The sequence below is a fragment of the Dasypus novemcinctus genome, chromosome 6 (genome assembly GCF_030445035.2).
Source record: "Dasypus novemcinctus isolate mDasNov1 chromosome 6, mDasNov1.1.hap2, whole genome shotgun sequence".
Lineage (NCBI taxonomy): Eukaryota > Metazoa > Chordata > Mammalia > Cingulata > Dasypodidae > Dasypus > Dasypus novemcinctus.
The window spans coordinates 34,330,322-34,357,453 of NC_080678.1; the positions used below are offsets into that span (position 1 = coordinate 34,330,322).

Genomic DNA, 27,132 nt, shown 5'->3' on the forward strand with positions numbered 1-27,132 from the left:
AGTTCAATGAAATCATTGTTGTGTTCCCTGGTGGAAGCACTCTTTCTCTTGGAACCAAGACCTGTAGACCAGCAGAGCTTAAAGTTTCAGGGACAGGAAGTGAACATTTTCCTGGTAGCTCTCTAGGTATAATAGTAAGTGGTGCCACTCTGATTTCCACCCCTTGATTCCTGGACCCATGAATCCTGGCTATGGGAGGAACAGCACCATAGAGTGGACACTGATTTAGAGCATACACAGCCTCCTGGAGAACATTGCCACAGCCCTGCAAGGTATTGCCACATAGTTGGTGCCATAACTGAATCTTCAGAAGGTCATTCCACCATTCTATTAATCCAGCTGCTTCAGGAATTCCAGTGAATTCCATGGGCATGTATCCATTCCCACACATCATTTGCTGTGAAATGGGTTCCTTGATCAGAAGCAATGCTGTGTGGAATGCCATTGCAGTGGATAAGACATTTAGTAAGTCTGTGGATGGTAGTTTGGGAAGAAGCATTGTGTGGAGGAAATGCAAACCCAAATCTGGAGTATTTGTTTATTCCATTTAAAACAAATTACTGCCCCTTCCATGATGGAAGTGGTCCAATGTAATCAACCTGCCACCAGGTAGGAGACTGATCACCTTAGGGAATTGTATCATATAGGGGGCTGAGTGTGGGTGTCTGCTGCTGGCAAATTGGGCACTCAGTAGTGGCTATAGCCAAGTCAGCTTTGGTGAGGGGAAGCCCATGTTGCTGAGCCCATGCAAAACCTCTGTCCCTACCTCCATGGTCACTTTGTTCATGAGCCCATTGGGCAATTACAGGGGTGGCTGGGAAAAGAGGCTGAGCATTAGCCACAGAGAGGGTCATCTCATTTATTTGATTGATTATCAAAATCTTCCTCTGCTGAAGTCACCCTCTGGAGAACTTTCATATAGGACACAAATATTTACATATTTTTTTGCCCACTGAGAAAGGTCTATCCACATACCTCTTTCCCAGACATCTTTGTCACCAATTTTCCAATAGTATTCCTTCCAAGTCTTTCTATGTCCCTGATCATCCAGCTAAACCATTGGCAACAGCCCATGAATCAGTGAACAAACACCCGCTCTGGCCATTTTTTCTTCCAAGCAAAATGAACAACCAGGTGCACTGCTCAAAGTTCTGCCCACCAGGAGGATTTGCCCCCATCACTGTCTTTCAGGGAATCCCAGAAAGGGGCTGCAGTGTTGCAGCTGTCCATTTTTGGGTGGTATCTGCATATCATGCAGACCCATCTGTCAACCAGGTCTGAGTTTTCTCTTCTCAGTTAACTGATTGTAAGGAACGCCCCAAGGAGCCAAAGCTGTGGGCTGAGAAAGTGAAAGTAACATGGCAGGGGTGGTGACTGTGGGCATTTGGCCTACCTCCTCATGTAACTTAGTTGTGCCTTCAGGACCCACTTGAGCCCTATCTCGTATACACCACTTTCACTTTATTATGGAGTGCTGCTGTGCATGCCCAAATTTATGGTTTGGTGGGTCAGACAACACCCAGCTCATGATAGGCAACTCAGTTCTCATGGTAACTTGATAGCCCATGGTTAAGTGTTCAGTCTCTACTAAGGCCCAGTAGCAGGCCAAAAGCTGTTTCTCAAAAGGGGAGTAGTTATCTGCATAGGATGGCAGGGTTTTGCTCCAAAGTCCCAAGGGTCTGTGTTGTGCTTCTCCTAAATGGGCCTGCCAAAAGCTCCTGACAGCAACTCTATTGCCACTGAAACTTCCAGCATCATTGGATCTGCTGGATCATATGACCCAAGCAGTACTTCAGTTTGCACAGTGCCTGGACCTGTCGCAGAGCCTCCTCTTGTACCGCCCCCAATCAAAACTAGCAGCTTTTCTTGTTACTTGGTAGATGGGCTGGAGTAGCACACCCAAATGAGGACTGTGTTGTCTCCAAAATCTGAAGATACCAACTAAGCATTGTGCCTCTTTTTTGGTTGTAGGAGGGGCCAGATGCAGCAGCTTATCCTTCATTTTAGAAGGGATATCTCCACATGCCCTGCACCACTGGAAACCTAAAAAATTCACCAAGTTGAAGGCCCTTGTAATTTTTTTGGATTTATCTCCCATCCTCTCTCATACAAATGCCTTACCAGTAAGTCTAGAGTCATTGCTACTTCTTGCTCACTAGGTTCTGTCAACATGATCAGTGTGATGTATTGTGGGAGGGAGAGATGATCAAGTTCCCGCAGACAGTATTATGACACAGGGCTGAAGAGTTGATATATCCCTGAGGCAGGACAGTGAAGGTAAACGGCTGGTCTTGCCAGTTGAAAGCACACTGTTTCTAGTGGTCCTTACAAAAGGCAACTGAGAAAAAAGCATTTTTCAAATCAATAGCTGCATACCAGGTACCAGGGGATGTGTTGATTTGCTCGAGCAAGGATACCACATCTGGGATAGCAGCTGTGATTGGAGTCACCACCTGGTTAAATTTACAATAATCTAATCTACTGTCATCTTCCAAGATCCATCTGTTTTCTGCACAGGCCAAATAGGAGAGTTGAATGGGGATCCTACATCTTTCAAATCCTTGATGGTGGCAATAATCTCTGCAATTCCTCCAGGAATTTGGTATTGCTTTTGATTTACTATTTTGCAAGGTAGGAGCCATTCTAGTGGCTTCCACTTGGACTTTCCTACCATAATAGCCCTCACTCCACAAGTCAGGGATCCAATTTGGGGATTCTGCTAGTTACTGAATATGTCTATTCCTACTATGCATTCTGGAATTGGGGAAATAACCACAGAATTGTTCCAGGGACCCACTGAATGCACCGTGAGATGACCTGTGCTAAAATCCAATGATCACCCAAACTCCATAAGCCTCTACTCTGACTGGTGGACCACAGTGATGTTTTGGGTCTCCACAGTGATGTTTTGGGAATTAATGTCATTGCTGAGCCAGTATTTAATAATCCTCCAAATGTCTGATCATTTCCTTTCCCCCAGTGCACAGTTACTCTGGTAAAAGGCCATAGATCTCCTTAGGGAAAACTGGGAGGAAGTTTAACAGTATGAATTTTTGGCAGTGTGACAGGATCCTTCCCCAAGGGAACCTAGCCTTCTCCTCATTCAAGGGGCTCTGGGTCTGTAAAGTGTCTCAAGTCTGGGAATCGATTAAGGGCCATGATTCTCTGTGCCTTAACTCAAGTTAGGGTTTTGTTCACTAGACCTAGAACTCTTCTGCTTATACAGATCCAGAAGGAATTTAGTAGATTGCCCATTTATTTCACTTCTAAGTACCCCATCTTCTATCAGCCAATGCCATAACTCTTAGACTCAGAATCTTGATTGTTGTTTCGAATCTACCTTTCATTGTGGTAGGCATGCTCACTTTGTCTTCGGCAATTAATCGCTGATAGCTGACTTTACCAGCCCGAGATTGGCTCATGCCCATAATGTTTAAGGATTCTAGTTCTACTACAGTAGTTCCTATAGTAATATCTGGACTACAGAGAAGTGCAACCACAGAGCTCTTCAGGGAAGATGGAGTTAGTCTTACAAATTTATTCCTCACAGTCCTGGTTAAAGGTATATCCTCTGGACATTCCTGGGGTGAGTGGGCTGGTCTTAAATGGTAAATCCATTCTAGCATTCCAATCTCTCTAAGTCTTTGAATTCCCTCTTCTATTGTATACCAGGGTAAACTGGGCATCTCAACCTCAGACATGCTAGGCCATCTTTTGGTCTGTGTTTGTGTCAACCACCCAAACAAACTGTAAGAGTTCTTTCTAACCTCTAGAGCTACAGTGTTGAATCCAGAATTTCTGCTTAGTGTGCCCATATTAAGAAATTCAGCCTGATTCAACTTTATATTCCTTCCACTATAATCCCATACCCTTAGTTTCCATTCCCACACATATTCCCCTGATTTCTGTATATTTAGGTTGGAAATAATCATGAAGTTCTTTTAGAGTATAGGATATTTCCTCATGGTCACACTTCTATTTTGCCTGTAGGAGCTCGTTGTGATTGTAATCTAGTAAGAGGTCTGCAAGAAAAGAGGGATGGTGGGGGTGGGTAAGGAGAAGGATTAGAAATGCCTTGCAAGTTACTGACCTCAGGGCATTCTTTCACATTTTCATCTGGTGAGAGAGGGTTAATCTCTTCAGGCAGGGGTTGGAAGGCAGATTCCTCAAGGCAGGGTAGAGGTTGGACAGTGCATGCTGGAGTTTGGCTGGTACCGGCTTCAGGGCTAGGAGGAGGTCTGGATTCCTGGGCAGGCCAGAGGCTGGGTGGTACAGGCTTTAGTTTGGTTGGTAGCCACCTCAGGGGTGGAAGGAGGTCCGGACTCCCTGGGATAGGCTGGTGGCGGGGTGATACAAGGTTGACAAGGTATTCTTTCCACAGGGCAGGCCATCGCAGGTTTATCTGGCAAAGTCTCAGCAGAATTTAGGGTTCCAATGTCATCCCATATGTCTCTATCCCAAGCCTCAGGGTTCCACTCCTTTCCAATCAATGCCTTCCCCTTAACAGCAGACAACTTGCGAGGTTGAGATTTAGTTTCATATGTAACTCTGCTATTCAATAGTCTGAGTCTGGTTTTCAGAGATCTCAAGCTTGTGACTACATGAAAAAAGATTTTCTTTCAGAGCACAAGTAGAAACTTTCACATCATTCATGCAGCATTTAAGTTGCAAATTTGAAGACTTTAGCTCATCCCTTTCTTTTGTAATTATATCCAGAGTATCTAGGATGAGTCAGCCAACATTATTGTACCTTTTGATTACATACAACTCTTTTAAGATGTTGAAAACACTCTCACCCAGATCCTTGCCTCTTATAAGTGTGGAAGTAGGGGAATCAAGTGATGATATTTTGCATATCTCCATTGCCAACTCACCAAGGACAGTTAGTGGCCTCTTGATTATTGGAAAGGGAGTCATTAGTATCCTTGGGTCCAATTAGAGTAGAGAGTATATTGTAAAACTCCCAGAACCACTTCAGAAATCCCATGCTAAAGATTCTGTTCCTCCAGAACTACTCCTGGTACCAAGTTGTATTAGTCAGGGTCCTCTATGGAAACAGAATCAACAGGAGATATCTGTAAATAGTATACGATTTTATAAAATTCTCTCATGTGACTGTGAGGATGCACGGGTCCAAATACTGCAGTCAGGCTGCAAACCAGGGCTCCAGTGTCAGTCCTCGATGAGTTTCCAGGAGATGTTGGGTGTCGGAAGTCAAGCTGGAAAATTCTCTCTGAATGCTGAAATCCCTTTCCCTTTTAAGGCATTCAACTGATTGGATAAAACATCTCTCATTGCGATGGCAATCTCCTTGGTTGATTGTAGATGTAATCAGCCACCTATGTGATAAACTCATTGGTGAATAAAGTCCATACATGTCTTGTATTACAATTAGCCCAGAGCTTCTTTGACCAAACAACTGGGCACAATTATATGGCCAAGTTTATACATTAGTCTAAACATCACATTCCATGGGGTTTCAATTGGAAATTCAGATGTGAGGTTCAGGAGAGAATTCTGGGCTAGATGCAAAGTGCTGGGAGTCATTGAAATATTGATTCCATTGGAGCAATAGGCTTGGATAATGTCAGTCAGAGGGAGGACGCAGAGTGAGAAGGGAACTGCGCAGGAGACCGAGCCTTGGGGAACATCATCATAAGGGGAAAACAGGGAAGAGGACACTAATAGGAAGAAACAGAGGGGGGAGGAAAACCTGAAAGGATGACATGAGGAAGGTAAGCTGGAGATAGGTAGATAATTTGATCAAACAATGCTAAAGTGCTATAAAACTAGAAAAAAAAAGACTAAAAATGACAGAGAAAGGAAAGTATCCATTGCATTTGATAATGTGTGTATAATGGATAACCTTAGGAGACAAGTTTCAGTGGAGTGGTAGGCTGGGGTGGGGTGAGTTTATGATTATAGTTAGCCAATGGATGGTGGGTTAAGTTAGAGACCAGGAAGTGGAGACAGGGAATGTACATGACTCTTGCAAGAAGCTTTCTTCTGAAAGGAGAGTAAGAGGGCAGTAGTTAGTGGGGTGGGGTCTTCAGATAAACTGTTTTCTTAAAATAGGATGAGTCTTAAAAAGAGGAAGATAGTGTTTATGTGTTAAGGAGAAGCCAGAAAAATAGAGAGGGTGACATCACAGGAGATTAAGCACAATTGTTATTAATTAGTGAATATAAGACTCAATTTATAGGACAGGTTCAGTAAATTTAGTATGAACTGCTTCTTACATCTTTTGTATTTCCAATAATAGTGTGTTAGACATGGCAGATATCCCCCTACTTTTTTTTTTCAAGAGAGACCAGGGATTGATACCAGTGAAAGCAGGCACTCAAACACAGAACCACATCTGCTCCTCAGTGAGATTTGGTTTTCATTTGTTTGCTTGTTTTTAGGAGATATTGGGGATCAAACCTGGGACCTCATATATGGGAAACAGGTACTCAACCACTTGAACTACATCTGCTTCCCCTCACCCCTAAATTTTAAATTACAAGTTTTCCTCTGATCAATAACGAATGATAACCTATAGCTTACAGGGAATAAATGTAGAAACTAATTGAAACCTGTGACAGTTTGAAGCTTTTTGTGGATCCAGAAAAGATCATGTTCTTGGAGCTAACCCATTCCTGTGGCTGTGGGACACTTTGATTGGTTTGGATTCAGTTGGGGAGACTTTGATTGGTCCTCTTGCTACAGTGCTTAGACCCAGCTCAGCAATAGGTTGGTTCGAAGGGAAGGCAACACAGAACTTAAGAAGTAAAGGACAGAAAGAGAGACACAAGAGAGGAAACAAAGATGGGACCAGGGTACTCCCAGCTTCTGGAGCTGAGGGCCTCGACCCTAGTTTCCACATCATATTTATTGGGAACTAACAAGCAGCTATTTGTTATTTACAATAATAAGGAAAGGGTGCAACATTTACAATAATAAGGAACAGGTCATACAAAGTTCAAATGCCTCATCATGCAAACATTTTTTCATACTGACCAGCCAGTGTTCTGTCTAATCAAGGCCCGGTGTTCCTAAGCCTGCACATTTTGGTCTGCATTATGGAAACATTTCAACTTCAAACCATGTTCCTACTATTTTCCCACAACACTGCAGTCCCATATAAAAAGGAGAAACATGTAGAGACACACAGAGAAAATGCCACAGAGATGGGGAGAAGGACTCAGGAGCTCAGAGAGGAACCTGGGAGAAAGGCAGCCACAGACAGAGCACCCAGAAGCTGAGGCAATAGGACCTGGAAGAGAAGCAGATGCCTTTACCTGCCTTGTCAGGTAAGAGAGGACTCCAGGATTGTAGGCAGCCAGTCTCCTGATGATGCCTTGATTTAGACACTTTCACAGCCTCAGCACTGTAAGCTTTTCACCTAAAAAACTCCCATTATAATAAAAGCCAACTCATTTCTGGAATATTGCTCCCAGCAGCTTTTAGTAAACGAAAAGAAAGCCCTTCTGAGTGAAGCCTAAATCTCGGACTCTAGCTTCATCTCCTGCTTTTTCCAGCACAGCTGGCCTCTCCAGCCAGGCTTCAATGTTTACTTGCCCACAGACATGCCTTGCTAGTCCTGCTATCTCTGTCCAACTCCTACCCCTTTCCTCACAGGGAGTTTGTGAGTAAAATCCTAAGCTGTCATGATCTACAGGCCATCATGTGATCTGTCTTCTGCCTGTGTCTTCAATTGCAACCCAACCACTATCCCCCACTCTCTTTCTTTCCTTGATCAGGGAAGTGCTTTCTCCCTCTGGACATTTGCTCTTACTGTGACTGCTGACTGGAATTCTCTTTTCTTTGCCCTTTGTTTGGTTGGCTCCTCACCCTTCAAGTCTCAGACTAAATGTTACTTTATGTCCTCAGATGAAAGTAGAGCTATGTAAAGTAGATCCTCCACCTCATAATTAATGATCATAATACCTTCTTTATTTCCTTCAAAGCACTGAGAACAAAATGCACTTATTCACTCATTTGTTTTTTATTGTCCTCCCCCAAAATAATGGAGGCTCCATGTGACTTGGGGCCTGATCTGTTTTGATTCTCTTTACTTCCAGAGTCTAGTGCAGTGTTTTACAAGTACTTTAAAAATACATTCCAAATACTTTTAGAATGATGTATTTTTCAGAGGGGTTTGCTAAAATCGCAACTTTCCAGAAAAGATTGGCTGCTTCATCAAGATTGCCTGCATAACCAAGTTATTTCACTCTGACGAGTCACAAGGAAGGGTACCTAGCACTGGGTGTTGACTGCTGGGCTTTGTAGTGTTGCTGAATTCCAAGTTGAAAAGTTCTCTGGTGTTCATGGAGACTTCCAGAACCCATTTGTATACCTCTTGGCAGAGGCTTGGGATACCTGGAATCTATCTGATTGAGATGGCAGGGAAGAGGATCCTCCCAAACGCCTTTAAATGGCTCTGCAGTTTGGAAATTCTGCTCCTATAACTCACCTCGGTTGCAGCTGCAGCCTACTCTGTTATGTTTTCAGCTCAGATCAAAAAGGAGCACCCCCAGACCCCAAGGATTCTTTCCTTTATCGTAAAAGGTGACTTCAGGGGCAATTAGCTTTGGTTTGGGCCACGTGAGCATAGCCTCACCAAGGCTGGCAGTAAGCTTGGAGTCACCGATGTACTTCCCTCCAGCACTCCATTCCTGAGAGTGAAAAGTCATTCCTTAAGTCATCTAGGCTTTGAGTATACCCAAGTACTGATTTTCTTGGGCTCCACCCTGGAGCAGATGCATGCAGTTGGGAAAATGTTGTTTAACCTGTCTCTCTTCATCTGAAGGGTCAGCCAGAAGCATCTGTCCTGATGAATACATTTTTTTTTGGAGGTATCGGATCTTGAACCCAGGACCTCATATGTGGGAAGCTGCCGCTCAACCACTGAGCCACATCTACTACCCTGAGTAGGTTTCTTCATTTGTTTACTTGTTGTTGGGTTTTTTGAGGCACCACGGACTGAACCAGACCTCCCATGTGGGAAGCAGGCACCCAACTGCTTGAGCCACATCTGCTCCGGGACTGATATGCTTTCTTGCAGGGAGCACCCTCCTATCTGAAAGGGTATCTTCTCTTAATCATATCCTAAACTCCACAGGCCTAACTCTCCACTGCAGTAGAATGTGGGTGATGCCATTCTTTTCCAAAGATTGTTAGTTTTTTTCAAAGCTAAATAAGTTTATTTTCTAGAGAACTTTTTTTTAAAAAAAAAGAAGTCAATTTTATTGCTACGTATTAATAAAGCATACAATTTGTTCAAAGTGTACAATCAACAGTATTTGGTATAATCACATAGTAGAGTGTTCACTGCTTCAATCATTAGAAGCATTTTCATTATTTCAATAATAATAATAATAAAGAAAAAGCAGACAAACAAGAAAATTCCTTCTTTCTCAATCTCTCTATTCTTCCCTTACTGTACATAGCTGCTGTTTCTGGCTATTTTATCCGAAGTGTGTAATCACTGGCTTTTAGTATAATCACAATGTACATTCATCATCTCAAAAATTTTAGAACAACTTCATTACTTTCTTTTTGGAGTGATGAAATTGTTTTTTTGTTTTGTTTTGTTTTGTTTTTAGCTTCGTCATTGTCAGAGGACATAATTAAATACCTTTGTTCTAATTACACACATTTTCCATTCCAGCTGCTTGGAGTTCCTTCTCTGTTAAATGGCTTAGCAATGATCTGTCTGGCTACAACCTTCCTCCCTCAGGAATGGTTAGCCAGGATGCCAGGTAGTTCTCCTAACAGTTTACAGAGTCCTGGTTAATAGGGAACATTTCTTGCCGTCGTGAGTAATGGCAGAAATTTATTTATGGGAGTGGTAAGTGGATATCTTTTCTTGCTTTAATTTAGGACTGCTGGGGACAAAGTACCATCAAGTTGACCACGATTTACCAGAATGCCAGATTTTCAATGTTCTTAAGTATACGATATTTCATGTTGTAGACCAAAGAAAGAGGAAAGGGGAAAAAATTTGTCATCTTTCAGGGCTAGTCTTTGGCAAAGACAGTCCTCACATTCAGGCAATTGATCAAATTTAGGTACTATCTCCAAGTCAGACTACAGAAGCATAACATATGCATGTGTTACTAGATCATTCATAAAGAGTAAGTAAACTTTTAAAATATGCCACAATGTAATCCTACTTTTGGAATTACTGCTTTGTTTGTTGAATACGTCACGACCAACAAAACAAAAAGTACTGGGGACTTCTCCCAACCTCTGGCTGGGGCCCCATAACTGACAGGACGGGGTGGGGGTGGAGGCGGGGGAGCGCCTGTAGGGGTGGATGGGGCAGCGGGTACTGCAGGGCCAGCTCCCAGACCTCAGTGACTAGGGCGCAGGCGCGCTGGCTCCAGGCCCGCGGCGCCCCAGGCGAGGCACAGCGCCGCGCGAGAGTCTGTCGCAGCCTGGCGGGTAGGCGGGGCGGGGCGCCGGGTGGAGGAGGCGGAGCGACGGAAGGGCGTGAGGAGCCTCCGCGGGGCCCAGGCCTCAGGAAGGCGGGGACAGCCGGAGGAGCCCCTTTTTGGGTCTGGTGTCAGATCAGGCCCGACTCGGAAGTCGAACGACAGCGGTAGGCAGTGGCCCCTGCGCCGGGCGGCCTCTCCGCGGCTCCCGCCCCGGGAAGGGCCTCGTCTCTGCGCTCTTGGGAGCTGCCGGCCGAGGCGCGGCGCTGCGGGAGGGACATCCTGCGCGTCCGTTTTGTTTCCTTTTTACTCGCTTTCTCGGTCTCATCCTGAAAACTAAAGTTTCAGGGGCAGGGCGACGACCGATCACCCCATTCTGCCCCCACACGTGTAAGGCCGGGAGGGCGCAATCCTCGCTGGATTTCCCCTCTGCCCTCCTGCCCCCAGCCGCTCCCCGCCTTCACAGTGGTTGCAGGGTAGCCTGGGTGGACTTCCTGCAAAGACAGTGTTTAGCCCTTTGAAAGGTGGTACTTTTGGAGAAGGAAAATACTCCCATGGAGCAGGGGGAATTACAGTGGGACACTCACAAGGAACTGACGGGTACTCATGAGAAGATCGCCCCTTTGGTGGAGAATTTGACAGGGCAGTTGACTCCTGGGATCTGTCATTCTTCGACTCTGGGTGCAGGCCTGGGAACAGCCTCATGGCCCAGGTCAGTTTCGCCTAAGTTAAACGCCCTGCATCCTGTTTTCTGTGTCCGCATCCAGATCCTTGACCCAGTGATGCAGAGTTTTTCAGGGTTAGCTGGAAGCCACAGTCCAGCCTCCGGATGCAGCCTGGGACCAGCAAGTGTGAAGAGGAGACCCCTTCCCTTTTGTGGGGTTTGGATCCTTTGTTCTTAGCCTATGCAAAACTCTACATCAGGGATGTCCTAGACTTGAAGGAGTCCCGGGAGGTGCCAGGTATGTGGCTGGTTGCAGGATGGATGCTTGTGTTGCTTATGCACCCACTCCCCCAAACTGCGGAAATGTGGGGTTTAGGGGCTTTCAGGAGAGGCTTCCCTGCTGGAGGCTTTGAAAATGACTGAGCTTGGACCCTCCAGTACGTTAATATCTCTGTAAGCTAAAAACATTCAAAATCACTGTATTTGTTTGTAAATAGATGCTCGGGGAGTAATAGTTGTACTAAAGAAACTTTTACGTGCCTTTGGAGTCTATCATTTAAAATTGCTTAATTGGTTTTTTGGGGGGTCGTCAGGGGGAGCTACCATTGGTGGGAAGATCACTGGACCAGGCATCCCTGGGTCTGACTGGGTTTCCTAACTGCCACTTTACCCAGCTTAGGCATTGACTCATCTTCTATAAAGCTTAGATTTCTTCTTTGTAAAAGTGGAGATTAATAATGCTTGATTTTCTTCTGGACTTTGTTGTGCTTTGAATTAATCAGATTCAAAATAACATAAACTCCCTGGAGGAGGCAGGTCATCTGCTTTGTTCACATATGTAATCCCACTGCTTAGAATAGTTCCTGGCATGTGGTGGGCCCTCAAGAAATACCAATAGAAAGAACAAGGCATTATAAATGTAAACTTTTTTTTATTAGACTAGTGGCTACTAAAGATAGATTCTTCATACCTAAAAATATAACAAATAGAATTTGGAAGTAGATTTAAATAATTCCCATAGCTATGTGTGGATCTTCATGTTGATACTGTGCTTTATGAGACGTTTGATTAAACTCTCTGCTATGAGTGAAGATTTCCACTCAAGGGCCTTTCTGAATTGCAAAATATAAGGCAGAAATAGTAAGTAATCTGCATTATCCAGGTTTTTTTTTTTTTTTTAAGATTTTTTGAAAATTTTAAAAAATTTATCTCCCCCTTTCTCCACCATGGATCTTTTGTCTGTGTGCCCATTGTTTGATTGCTTCTCCAGGAGGCACTGGGAACCAAACATGGGACCTCCTACATGGGAGGCAAGTGCCCAATGGCCTGAGACACATCTGCTCCCTGTGGGCTGTGGTGTCTGCTTGACTTGTGGTATCTGCTCATTTAGGTACCTGCTGGTTGCAGTGGTGTGGCATCTAGCTTGTTGTGATGGTGCGGCATCTGCTTGCCTTCTTTAGGAGGCACTGGGACCCAAACCCAGGACTTCCTGTGTGGTAGGAAGGCACCCAGTTGGTTGAACCATATCTCCTTCCCTGCATTATCCAGTTTTTTTTTTTTTTTTTGCATTATCCAGTTTTAATGGAGCAAGGTTTTATGTGTCTCCAGTTTCATATATGGATACATCAGTATGACATTATTATGAAACCTTTTATACAGATTATCACACATTTATTTCCTATTATTCTTGGAAAAGGTCTGTATTTTCCTTGACAGCCAACTTTCCCCACAGTTGTCCTTTCCAGAACAATCTGTTATTCTTTATAACTTTTCTCCTCAGAAGGAAATTAATTCACACCAAATGTCAGCTTAGCTTAAAGAGCTTCTGTAGGTGCTCAAGGAAGTATCAGGGCATGATAATGGCCTGTTGTGAATGCTTACCCCTTTCTGTGGTGAATGACCTTCTGATATATTAAGAACAAATCAAGAGAAATTGGTGCTTGTGATCTTTGCCATATCACTGGTAATAATGTTTCAGTGTTTTTCTAAATCAAATCTCATATTTAAAGCAGACATCAACCAGATATTCAGAGAATGCTTTTTAAAAAAAATGATTTATTTATTTCTTCCCACCCCCTCATTGTTTGCACTTGCTGTATCTTTAGGAGGCCCTGGGAACTGAACCCTGGACCTCTAATGTGGGAGGGAGATGTTTAATTGCTTGAGCCACCTCTGTTCCCTGCTTTATTGTGTCTCCCATTATGTTTTTTCTTTTTGTGTCTCTTGCTGTGTCATTTTGTTGTGTCAGCTTGCTGCACCTGCTGCTGTCTTGCTCATTTTCTTTAGGAGGCACCGGGAACCTTTGCTCCATGCTTTGTTGGGTCTCTCATTATGTTTTTCTTCTTGTGTCTCTTGTCATCTTGTTGTGTCAGCTTGCATGCCTGCCCATCATGCCAGCTTGTCATCTTCTTTAGGAGGCACTGGGAACTGAACCACGGGCCTCCCATATAGTAGGGACTCAGTCACCTGAGCCACATCTCTGCTTTCCCAGAGAATGCTTTTTAGACTCTGCTGTATAGATCTGAGCGGGAAATGCCACTAGCCTTGTTTTTTGTTGTTGTTTTGCTTTTTTGCTGATTTGTGTGCATTTGCTATAATAAAATTTATTAACATTTAAATGTGAAAGACTATCTTAAAACTACTGCTAGATTTTATTTTCAATGAAAATACAGTAGTTATAGTATTTAATTTAGAGGGTCCAATGAAGTGGAAAGAATTCATAACAGTTATAATTATAGAAATCTATATTTGAAAAATACTATCTTAGAAATTATATTGCTATCAGACTTCAATAAGAGCATCAGTTGTATTGGCAATTAAATGACAGCAGTTAAACTAAAATGAGAATAATCAAAATTACTTTCAAAGAGAGAAATCCAGACATTTCTTGTAGCTGTGGATTTTCAGAGGTCAGAGGCTGTGAAAGCTAAATTAAACCTTTGGGCTTCTGCAGGTTGCATGTTGAACAGCAGGGGCAAAAGGGCCACTGGGGAAAGGTGGGACTTCAACTCTTTTACCAATATTTTTCTGTTGTAATCATTTTCCTTTCTTAGCTTGTTTAACTTCCTCTTAATCAACAGAGCCACCAGTCCCCTTTCTTGAGCATTTTCCTCATAGATGATAATCTGGTTTGATAGAAAGATGTGGTTCTTTCCAGTTCTTTGCCCTGGTCTTTAGTTATCTTCTTGTAGAGGTTATGCTTCTGATATGTGAAGTTTACTTTTCTATACATTTTACAAAGTTTCTTCTCCATTTCTGAGCAGTAAGTTTCCTCCTAAATTGAATTTGTCTGAAGGTACATTACACGTTTTTGATGGATCTCAGGCAGTATTTTGAAATTTCATGTGAAGCATCTCAATATCATATTCATTGAGAATTTTCAGATAGCAAAGATTGTTGCTTATTTTGGAGACTTTATTTGCACTGTAAGCTCTTCTTTCATTTGATTTTCTTCACATTCTTGAGAATTTCTTGTTTTTATACGTCAAGACTTTTGGAAAAAATATGCAAGTTCACCATATCAGTGAGTTTGTTCAGATCAACTGCTGAATGATGGACCAGGTTGCTGCCATTTTCTGATTACTTCTTTTTGTCTAATTCCAAGTTGCCATCATGTGTGTAATCTCAAAAGAAGCCAGGCAAAATTATCTTCATTATAGTTTCAGTCAGAGATTTTATCTGGCTCTCTTTATTTTTCATGACTCATTTCATTCTTGCGTTGGAGTGCTCACACATATTTCTTCCTTTGGTTCCCACATGTTTTGCAGTTTCTTGGGCAAACATTTGTAGATTTTCCTGAAGATGAGTGATTTCATTCACAGTATCCTTTATTTTCTTCTGAAGATGTTCTCCATTTTTTTCTGAGATGCTTTTCAAATTTTTTTTTTTCCATCAGTCACATGGGATTGGATGGCTTCTGCTGTCTTGGAATGACCATGTCTGTCCTTGAAGGTGAGCCATCACCATCCCATGAGGTAAATGTTTGGGGATTCACCAGTCTGTCCTTTCTCCAGAAGGTCTACTGTATCTTTGAGTGAAGAGCTGTTCAGATTTTTACTGAGTGCTGCGAAGCACAGAGTCTATCATGTCAGAGGACCGGCTCTCTCCCCAGGGAGCTCACAGGCTTTGTAGCCTGGTGTCATCAGAGACCAGTTTCCTCATAAGCTGTGGTGTTCTTCAATGTGGGCAGGAATACTTTTTACTCCTCCTCCTTTTCCTGCCTTAAACAGTGTTCACTTTATATTACAAAAACAACCACAGCAGTACATACCAGCATCTCTCAGGGAACCCAAAGAGATCTGGTAGTTGTCTTCAGTATTCAGAAAACAGCAACAGAGTACTGCTCAGTGCTCCAGAACCCGCTGGAAGATAAGTTGGTGGCTATCAGTAAGCCCTCCATGGCTCTGCAGTTCTGCCTCCTGATGCCATTTTCCTGTGAACCATAACTGACTACACAAGACCCTGTGGAGGGTTTCATTTTTAAAGCAAACAAGTGCTAGGAAAACAGGACAGTGTCATTTGGGCAGGGGGATGAGGAGGCTAGCCAGGTTCTATTAAACAGGGCTCTCTAACTTTGCTCTGCTCACGGCACAAACAGCAAGTGGTATGCCTTGTACATTGCCTTTGGGGAAAGGGATCAATCTCATTCCAGCCAAGGAACACAGGCCTTAGCTTTGGCCACTCTAGGCCCCATCTAGTCCTACAGCTTAAAGGATCTAAGCAGTGCTATGCCATGTCCCCTCCCCTGCACATGAGCACGTCAGGGCACAATGGTGGGGCACGCTGCAGTAGAGAGCTCCTGTGCCCTCATACCCTGGATAGACTCATTCTCCAATCAAAAGTTCCCTTCTGTGCAGTAAAGCCTGATGCTTGCACAGAGGTCACAGGAATCTCCCTCCCTGTGGCTCTCTCTCTCGTGTTCAGTCAAAGCAGGTAGGCAAGGGGTCTCACCAAAACTATCAACTAAAGAGACTTAAATTATAATTGTAAGAATTTGGGAGAAGTTAGTTTGAACTGAGAGTGTCTTATTATTTCATGGATTTTCTGTGGAGCCAGTTTGTCCCTGTCCATCCCTAGGGCAATTTGGAGACCTGCCTCTTTCCCTTGTGGGCCTCTTGTCTTCAGCACATGCCTCCCAAGATTGTCTGGGGATGGTCTCCAGCCCAACAAGTCACCTTCAGAAGCATTCCTCTGCGGAAGGAGCAAGTCCTTCCAGCCGGATTTTCCACCTTTTATTTCTTTTTTTTTTTTTTTTTAAGATTTATTTTTATTTATTTCTCTCCCCTTCCCCCCAGTTGTCTGTTCTCTGTGTCCATTTTGCTGCGTGTTCTTCTTTGTTCGCTTCTGTTGTCAGTGGCATGGGAATCTGTGTTTCTTTTCGTTGCGTCATCTTGTTGTGTCAGCTCTCCATGTGTGCGGCACCATTCTTGGGCAGGCTGCACTTTCTTTCGCACTGGGCAGCTCTCCTTACAGGGCGCACTCCTTGCGCATGGGGCTCCCCTATGCAGGGGACACCCCTGTGTGGCAGGGCACTACTTGAGCGCATCAGCACTGTACTTGGGCCAGCTTCACACGGGTCAAGGAGGTCTCGTGTTTGAACCGCGGGCCTCCCATGTGGTAGACGGATGCCCTAACCACTAGGCAAAGACCGCTTCCTGCCACCTTTTATTTCTATAAACCACACCTCATCTCTTAGTGTCTCTCTGGACACACAGGCTCAGAGCTGCCTTGTTCATCAATAGCGACTCTGCCATGAGCCTCTTGTCCTCAGGATCTTTACCCACAAGGGAAATGAGAGCTATCATCCAAGGCCTGCCTGGGGTGCCAGGGCTTGGGGATCACAGGTTCCCCTTGGATGGGGAGAAAACAAGCTCTGAAGAAACAAGCTTGGTGGTGAGGGGAGGGGTGACTAAAGCCTAAAGTTGAACCTTGTTTCTTTGGTTAGAATTCATTTAGTATTTTAAAAGCAAACTGCCATTTAAAAGTTTTTAACCTGTTTCTGAAAGTTAAGAATTTAGCAGTTGTGGGGAAAAATAGAAGAGACTTGGTGGGATTTTAACTGGGAATTTTTAGTTTAAGCGACAATAACCACCAATGGAAGTAGCTAAAGCCAGCTGGGAGTTGAGGTTATGTACAGGAGGCCACAGAAGCATGCGACCCAGCGATGCATCATGCCCAGGAGTCTCTCTGTCTGTGTCCTATCCCCGCCCCCAATCCCAATTAACATTTAATGAACCAGACAATGTAATTATAAGATATATTGACTTAGCCTTTTTAAAACTTTTAGGTATATTTTTTTACAATGGTCATCCAATAAAACAAATAGATGTCTTGGGAACTGTAATTGCAGTGAAGGAAAGAGACGCTTTCTACATTTATGGAGGTAAGATCAACTGTATCTGAAATTTAATTTATATAGGACCCAACTTAGCTGAAAGTTGAATTTTAAGGAACCTCTCCGCCTTTCAGAGCAGGAAGACTCTCATAGGCCCATGCATTTTACCCTCTTGGGAGCTGCCTGGAGCCACTGTCATGGACTAAATGTAAGATGAGGATCAGTTAGAAGGCAAAATGATGAATACTGTGAGTGACAGTTGCTGGGGATTCAGAGGTGGAATAATTAAAAGCATGGAGGTCTGGGGTCACTTATTGTCAGGAAAGACACTTTATACCCAAAGGCATAGATATAAATGGCAAAGGATGATTTTATTTGTTTGTATTGATACCTTTAAAAAGGCCAAATTAATGTTAAAGTAGACTCTGTTTAAGAAGAAAAGGAAGTGTGAAAAATAATTTCCAAACATTTAAATCTGGAATAATTTAACAATTTTGAATAGTGCCTTTTGGTGCTCGGTGGGGTAAATACCCATTATCACAAAATTTCACTTTCTTCATAATGATGGAAACTAAATAAAGGGTTCTGATATTCTGAACACTAGTGAACTATTAGAAAGTAATTTTATCGTCAATCATCTGGATGTTTTCATTCACTTAAATGTAGGCATTTTAATATATTGCCTTGTGTTTTAGTTTGCTAATGGTGCTGATGCAAAAATACCAGAAATGGCTAGGCTTTTATAAAGGGAATTTATTGGGGTAAAAGCTTACAGTTCCAAAGGTATGAAAATGTCCAAATCAAGGCATTAGCAGAGATGCTTTCTCACCACAGGTTGATTGCTGGTGGGATCCTTGTCTCCTGCCAAGTGACAACGCAAAATGGCAGCTTTCCATCTGGGTCTCTGCCTTCTCCTCTAGGCTGATTTCTCTTGAACCTCAGCTGTGGGTGATCAAGCACATGGCAGGGCTCATCTCTTCAGTTTTGAGCTGCTCCTAGGGCCTAGACTTCCAAGGACCTCTTTCTGTGCCTCTATGCTCTGCTGATTTAGAGCGTATACAAGCTCCAGCCTCTGGGACCTCTTTGAGCCTCTTGGGGCTTCTTCATTTTTCTGCAATTGCAGGTGATCCTCTCTCTCACATGGTAGGATCAAAATGGCGGCCATCTTTCTCTGCGTGTGTTTTTGCCTCCAGTTCTCAGTTTAAACAAGACCCTAGCAAGAGAGCAAAGACCCAGCCTGGGTCATGTGTCAGTAATGCTGTCTAGTCAAAGGCCCTAAAGCAATCTATGCAAGTGATCTAATGAAAGGAGCCCTTAATGCAATCAAAGGATCCCTCACCAACAGGGATGGATTAGTTTAAGAATGTTATCTTCTCTGGGAGTCACAAAAAAACTTAAAACTGTCACACTTTTTATAATTCCAAGATTATCTGTAGTTAAGAGCCAAGCTAGATTTTCTGTGGGAGTTTTAATTTTTATTTCTAAACCTGTAGTGTAGTTGACATTTTCACTTTTTGTTTTGTTGCCTTGGATTCATATTCCTGTTCTACTTGGGGAAAGATAAAAGGCAGTTGAAGTATGTAATCAAGAACATGTCTGTGCTTTGGTAATGTATGGATACAATATCATTGCATTTATTTACACATTAATTTTCCTGAAGATGATTGTCTTGTGTTATAAAATAACATATGAGAGATGAGATTTCTCATGCCCTCTGCTCTTCCCAGTATATTTTAAAAACTCTGAATAGTTCATCTTATTAGGCACTTCTATACTAAATCTCTTCTCTGTTTTATTATATCAAAGATATTGGTTATGTTTTTCTCTAGACAAGTCAACAGACATTTACTAAGTTCTTAAATTATACCCTCTGTGAGTGAGCACATTGTTTATAGCACAATAAAGTACTTCTACAAAATATTATTTCCATTTTGCAGAGAAGAAAACTAAGGATCAATAATTGTTCAAAATTCCTGCTGGAGGACTGTGGGGCCAACCCTATACTTTACTGACTGCTGTGCTATAAAGTTTTTTTTTTTAAAGGCAGTACCAGGGATGGAACCTGGATCTTGTACATGGGAAGCAAGCGCTCAACGACTGAGCTATATCTGCTCCCCTGTGCTATACAATTTCCATGTAACTCAGTTTGATTCTTCTTTCCCTTCATCCCTCTCCCCTCTTTAATGTTTTACATACATTTATTATACATGTTGTTATTTAAGATTTCTGTTTTATAATGAGATATGAATACTTTTTAATGGCAATGAACAAAGATCTTCATTACAACTTTTTATTTTCATGTTATTTTATTGTAATTTCCTTCATTAATTCCATAGTTAAAACATTTGTTATTTCCAGTTTTCAATGTTATAAACAGAATTACAGTGAACACCCTTAAACAAATATATATTTGTGTACTTGCTCTGTTTTTCTCATACGGTTAAATAACTGCTAAAAATTGATAAGTCAAGGAATATATACAGTTCAAAATTTGAACTTTGGAAATTTGGTACAATTTGGAAATTTGATACTAATTTATACTTCTCACTAACTATATGAAGATATCCGTATTTTTATTTGTCATTCTAATATTGAGAAATTACTTAAATTTGCTTTTTTTGGTGCTAACTTGTAAATTTAGCATGTTTTTATATGTTTATCGGCCATTTTTATGCCTTTCATAAATTTCATATTCTTTTTCTTTGCCATTTTTTTCTATTGTGTGCTTGATCTTTTTCTTGTTAATTTGTAAGAACTCTATTAAGGCACTAACTATATAAATTGTAAAATTGCTATATAGTTTTAGTGTTTAGGTAGCTCTCTCCTCCTTTAATTTGTAAGCCCCAAATTAAAAACTACTCACCTATATTTCTTCTTATCATTTTAAGTTTACCTAGATTTATTTTAATATAGAGATATTCCTCTCAGTATCTGTTTGCAACAGATATAACTGTGATTTAAACCTCCATGATTTAAACTAGCAGTCAAACATTTTTGTCTTAAGATTCATGTATGCTTTTATAACAGTCTGATGATTTTTAAAAAAATTCACTAACCCCATGTTGCTCTGAGTTTATCTGAAAAAAGGCAAAGAGAAAACACCTATTATCTCATAGGAATCGGTTCTAAATACCTCTACAGTCATAAAGTCAAGTGTAGTGGGAATTATTTGATTTTTTTTTCAGTATGGATAACATAAACCAGACCAGTATTACTTTTATGGTCAGGATATAATTGCCTTCTATTATAAAGATAAACCTTAGCTCTTCTATGGCATGCTCTTCTTTTCTTACCTTCCCTGTAAGGAATGGGCAGAGAAGCCCAGGCCAAACAGCTTGGACTGCTTTGCCTTGGTAAGTCAGCAAGCTAGTGAAGGAGCACGTGGTGACAGCAGGCTGTGCTCTAAGTGCCTGTGCCTCCTTCCCCAGACCAGGTGATGCTGTGTTGTTTCCAGTTAGGAGGGAAAGGCTGATTTTGTGTGGTAGCAGACATGAGATTTTAGCACTTTACTTCCTGAAGATTCCATTTTTAGAAGAGAAGAGTAGACAGGAATCATTAGTACTCCTGAGGTAGGGTAAGTGAAAGGTTGAATACAGCACACTGATGTGGTGTACAACATTGACATATGCAGACAAGTGGTTTGTACTGCTGTATGGAGAAAGATTATTCCCAAAGGAGGAAGGACAGTTTGAAAAGGGATTTACCCCTCCAGGGTATTGAAAACTGTCATCTTTAAGGATGGCCGAATGTAATGATGACATGCTAGTTTCACAAGTAATGCCAAATCTCTCTTCTACTTTCTGATACTTCTCTTGCAGTGGATGATAGCACTGGAGTTATAAACTGCATCTGCTGGAAAAAGTTGAGTAATGCCGAGTCGACATCAGGTAATTTTATTTGCCAGGCTTCTTCACTTCTCAGCTGACGGGTGGATTTCATTCAAGGTAGCTCATCAGAACAGCTGAACGGCTAAATTTCATATTTATCCCCTGGTCAATTACATTGATAAGCTGGAAGCAATGGACCCAGAGTTTTAGCTGTCTGAAAATCAAACAATTGAAGAAGCCAGTTGTTTTTCTTTTTCCATATCTTCGGTGCTCATGTACTTCTAACTATACAGAAAAGTATATAAGGTACTGGAAAGCTTCAGGAGTTTTTACCATGTCAGTTACTACATAAATCAAGATGTAGCCTAATTGCCAGCCAGGTCAGAACCCCCTTCTGCTAAGCCTGTCACTTTTTATTTTTAGATTTATTATTTATTTCTCCCCGCCCCCGTTCCCCTGTTGTCTGCTCTCCTGTCCATTCACTGTGTGTTCTTCAGTGTCTGCTTATATTCTCATTAGGCTGCTCCAGGAACCAATCCTGGGACCTTCTGGAGAGGGAAAGGTGATTACTCTCTTGCACCACCTCAGCTCCCCTGTTCTGCTACATCTTCTTATTTCTCTCTTCTGTGTCTCTTGTTGCATCATCTTGCTTTGCCAGTTCTCTGCATTGGCCGGCACTCCTGTGCAGGGTGGCATTCCCACATGTGCCGGCACTCCATGTGGGCCAGCTTGCCGCATGGGCTAGCTTGCCCTCACCAGGAGGCCCTGGGCATCAACCCTAGGACCTCCTATATGGTAGATGGGAACCCAGTTGGTTGAGCCCACATCTGTTTCCCCCAAGCCTGTCACTTGACCCAAGATGATTTTGAACTTCTGTTAATGTTTGTCACTAATTTCTATGCTACGTGATCTAGATTTTCTGAAATCTCTAATATATTCAAACAAATATACCAGGAATTCTAAGATTGATATGAAGGTGAAATAGGACTCCTTTGGAAGTAGCCATTAAATAATACTAATTGAAAAAGAAATGTAAAATTGTATACTGAATATAATTACTGTAACTGAAATAGCCCTTGGAATTACTTGCTTTTATTTTAATAGTTCTTAGGTTCTTTTTTTAAGTTGCTTAAGTTGATAATATTAACCAATGCCATGCAATGTATTTAATATCTATTATCTGTCTCCTTGTATTATATGTGGTGAGAAAGTCTTAATACTTGAGTGTTTTCTTTTCTATTTCTCATTGCTCTTCAGATTCCCAAATTTCTGCTTTGATCACACTGGTTGGTATCTGGTATAATGCTGATTTACTTAATTTCTGATGTACTTACATTTAAAATTTAGTCATTAATTCCTATAAATGTCCCGTTGAATGTACATATATTTCATATTCCTATTTCCTCATTTGGGAAAATTTAAATCAGAAGCAATGACTTGCCTAGGAAGCTTTGTAGCCAAAAGACAAAATTAAGGGGACAGTAGGTTTTATGTAGATATATCATAGGCAAGAAATAAGCCTATAAGATAATCAGTTGTGAATTTTCCTATGTCTAGATTATTAAAATAATTTGCAGGCTTATGTCATAATCTTCAATCAGAAATTATAGTTTGAATACGCATTTTTGTTTTTGTGTGAGAGGCCAGTAAACTTTATGTAAAGAGTCAGATGGTAAGTATTTTGGCTTTGCTGACCATATCTGTGTCTCAACTATTCAACACTACTGTTGTAGCACTACACCAGCCAGGGACAATACATAAACAAATGGGCATGGATATATTCCAATAAAACTTTTTTTTTTTTTTTTTTATAACAGGCTATGGGCCAGATTTGGCCTGTGGGCTATAGTTTGCTGACCTCTGTTTCTGAAATTGTTTTAATTTTCATATTTAACTTTTATGTAGAAATGGTAACATGAATATTATATAATTATTATACTTGGTACTCTTTTAGATTAAAAGCAATGGTGATTAATACTGAGAATGAGATTTTCAAGTATCAGTAAGTAGATGAATAAATGATCACAGTAGATAGCCATAATTGGGAATTCCTTTGAGAATTTAAAGAGAAGATGAGAGTACAAGGCAAAAGTCTGAAAATGTCATTATGCTATACATGAAGCTATGTTTTTAAGTTGTTCTTCAACTAGTCCATTCTCTCCTTTTTACTTACATGCCCTCAGTTCAAACAGTTTCCCGTTGGAAAGTGGCCAGTGAAGACTAATATTTTAAACACAATTTAGTCTAAGTCAAAAAATCATGTTCCAGTCAAAGTATAAGAAATAATATTAATTCCTTTATTTTTATTTTATTTTATTTTTTAAAGATTTATTTATTTATTTAATTCCCCCCCCTTCCCCTGGTTGTCTGTTCTTGGTGTTTGTTTGCTGCGTCTTGTTTCTTTGTCCGCTTCTGTTGTCGTCAGCGGCACGGGAAGTGTGGGCGGCGCCATTCCTGGGCAGGCTGCTCTTTCTTTTCACGCGGCTTTCCTCACAGGCGCACTCCTTGTGCATGGGGCTCCCCTACGCGGGGGATACCCTTGAGTGGCACCGCACTCCTTGCGCGCATCAGCGCTGCGCATGGCCAGCTCCACACGGGTCAAGGAGGCCCGGGGTTTGAACCGCGGACCTCCCATATGGTAGACTGACGCCCTAACCACTGGGCCAAAGTCCGTTTCCCTATTAATTCCTTTAAATGTCCTGTTGAATGTACTATTTGGCCACAGCTTTAAGAGCACAGTTAAAAAAGGTTAGCTCTTAATTTTAGTATTTTAGAAGGGGTTTATCTTCAGGACAGAGTGGGCTACTTAAAATGAAATTCTGTCAGGCTCCAGCCATCACATTATATTCATTAAATTATACAGCTTGATCCTTTCTTTTGGCAATTTGGCTCCCCCTTTCAGTGAAAGGGCTTCCACGCACACCAGCCATCAGTATCAGAATTCCACTTGTGCTTTATGAAGCATTTATCATCACCTATAGTTTCTGAATAATGGAAATAAAATAGAAATTTCTTAATACCCATAAAATATCAGCCTAAATAGAAGAGGACTGGGGATTGGAACACAGGTGGAATAGCCTTTTAAAAAGTAATACTTCAAAATTATATCAGTGATGTAGAGACGGTGGCCACGGGAGTTGCTGAAGGCAGAGGGAAAAGGAGGTATGATATTGGGGCACTTTTGGGACTTGGAGTTGTCCTGAATGATACTGCAGAGACAGATGCAGGACATTATATATCCTGCCATAACCCACTGAATGCACTGGGAGAGTGTGTAAACTACAATGTAAACTATAATACATGCTATGTAGCAATGCTCCAAAATGCAGTCATCAATTGGAATGAATGTACCACACTAACAAAAGAAGTTGTTGATGTGGGAGAAGTGGGGCATATGGGAACCTCCAATATTTTTTAATGTAACATTTTGTGTTATCAATGTATCTTTTAAAAATAAATTTAAAAAAAATTTAAAAATAAAATAAAAAAACCAATGCACAAAAAATAAAAAGATTGAGATGAAAAAAAAAAGTAATACTTTAGTCCTTTCTGAAGAAATCTAGTCAGCTAAGTACTGCTGACTGTGTCCAGATTCCTAGGTATTGGTCACTGGATATTCAAAGTTCCCAATGCTCCCTAATTTGCTGTTTCCCTTGGTACACCGATGTGTTAAAAGAAAATTAATGTCTCTACGCAGTTCAAAGCCACTGTTAATGATACTGTATTTGATTAAAAAACAGAAAATTTGGTCAGACCAAAAGAATGACTCATTTCATTTTACACACCCCAGTATATGACAAACCAGAAATAATATAGCAGTAGTACATAAATCAGTATTTTTAAAATGTTATGGGTTTGGGCTAATAATATTAATAACAAAGAATCAAATTTGGTCCCTAGCTTGCACTTTACATAAAATAACACAACGAAGACAGAGTTGCATATTTACCTCAATGAATATGGGGGTAAACATGTTACGCTTTCCTAAGTCCCTGGCTGTTAAAGTATTGAAAGCTAGCATTAGTGACGAGATGGATGGCCTAAAAGATTTTCAAGCTTTTGCACAATGAAGGAAATCAAATAAACATATAAAAGAAAGCAATGGAATGTGAAAAATATATGTAATAAGCATAACTGATAAATTTCTTAAGAAAATTTATCCCCTAAATTTCTTAAGAAATTAACAGTGTTCAAAAGACAAGCAGCTTATTACATAAAGATAGAGTCAATAATCTTACACAAAAATTAAATCTTGCACCTTAAATGCAAAATAAAATGTTATGAAATCACGCTATATCTATTAAACTATTAAAAATCCAAGTGATTGCAGCCAGTGTAGGAGCCCTGAGCATGTATATGTTGTTGGTGCTGCCGTGTAAAAAGAGAATGGTTTCCTTATTCTTTTCTGGCAGAAATTCTGGCAATCCGTTTGTACTTTTTCATCTTATAATTCCAATGAAAGACCCCAAAGAAAACAAAATAATTTTCTAGAGGGCTTAATCATTTATTATATTTATCATAAATAGCTGACATTTATTTAGTATTTACTATAGATCTGACATTGTGCTAAGCTCATAATGTCAGGATTAAATAAGATCTTGCACAACAATTATTTGAGGCAAACTCTGTTATTATCCCCATTTCATAATTGAGGAAACTGAGACTTAATGTAAAGAGGAAACAGGCTCAGTGAGTTAAGTAGCCTGCTCAAGATTAGATAGCTGGTAAGAGGTGAAACTGAGTTTGAAGCCATGTCTGTCTTACTCCATGATGCAAGTGGTGACCCAGATAGTGCTAGTGATTAAAACAAAAAGGAAAAAAAATTTAAGTGGGGAGGGGGCAGGATAAAATATTTAATGATACTAGCTAAACTATGGCATAGTAACAAGACAGAAAGCTATATAGTTATTTAAAATGCTTAATTATGCAGATTCTGTGAATACATATGTGAATTTGAAATTATTCTACGTGAAAAGCAGAACACAAAATCATTTGCACCAGTATGGAAAAGCGGCAGGAGAGAATAAAGGATGAACACGAAGGAATTGAGTCAGAGACTGCCTCACTTCAGACTCCAGCTTTGCCACTACCTGGTTGTTTTACCTTTGGCAAATTGCTTCACCTCTCTGTAACTCATTTCTTCATTTGTAAAATGGGGTTAATAAAAATTATGGGTTTCTGTGCTAATATATTGTAATGTCTTGAGAACAGTACCCGTAAGTGGCTATTATTATTATCATTATTTAACATAATTTAGAAGTAAATGTAAGTGATAAAAATTATTTATAATTGTATGTGCATTGGGTTCTTTTCACATGAAGTTGCCTGAGTTTATAGTTTTAAGTGGTATGAATCTGTGTAATTAGTCTAGTTACCCAAGACCCAGATGAGAAGTTGGGGTGTTCAGCACCTGGGATGGGATTGAGATTGAGATGAATTTGCCTTCCTCATAAACAGAACCATAACGACAAGAAAATCTTTTGGGCCCTTCTTTTCGCTTATGCCAGCCCTCTGCCTCCCTATGAAGATCCTTTAAAATGTTGTTTAGAGCTATTGTCACCAAACCTGGCTGAACTCATTCCTGGTTTCTTCACTCAGATTTCCCAGTTATCATGTTGCCACATACACTCATTCACACAAAAGTTTCACAAAAATCACTACAGTGTATTTGTCCCCCAAACAAGGACACTCCTAAACCACCACATAACCACCAATCAGGAAGTCAACATTGCTTCAACAGCAATCCAATCCACAGACCCTTCAACTGTGTCCCACTGTCCCAGCCATCCCAGACTATCTCAACAGTATCTATGTCTTCCACTGTTAATGAGTCTTCTTCAATCTGGAACTCTTCCTGAGACTTCCCTCACTTTCTCATCTTTGATAGAT

General features: G+C 41.1%; 1 protein-coding gene across 5 annotated transcripts in view; it reads left to right on the top strand.

Moving 5' to 3' along the window:
- Positions 1-10,428: 10,428 nt before the first annotated feature.
- STN1 (STN1 subunit of CST complex) overlaps positions 10,429-27,132 on the top strand; it is a 38,211-nt gene continuing 21,507 nt past the window's right edge. For 2 of the 5 annotated variants that reach the window (XM_012528910.3, XM_004468229.3), the window contains exons 1-4: positions 10,429-10,585; positions 11,186-11,380; positions 17,369-17,464; positions 21,235-21,303. In XM_012528910.3, coding sequence (XP_012384364.1) covers positions 11,248-11,380; positions 17,369-17,464; positions 21,235-21,303 — 298 coding nt within the window. In that variant the 5' untranslated portion in view covers positions 10,429-10,585; positions 11,186-11,247. Of the gene's footprint in view, positions 10,586-11,185; positions 11,381-14,977; positions 15,034-17,368; positions 17,465-21,234; positions 21,304-27,132 lie in introns of all 5 variants that reach the window. The other 3 variants (XM_012528913.3, XM_058298499.1, XM_071215685.1) reach the window with 2 other exon arrangements.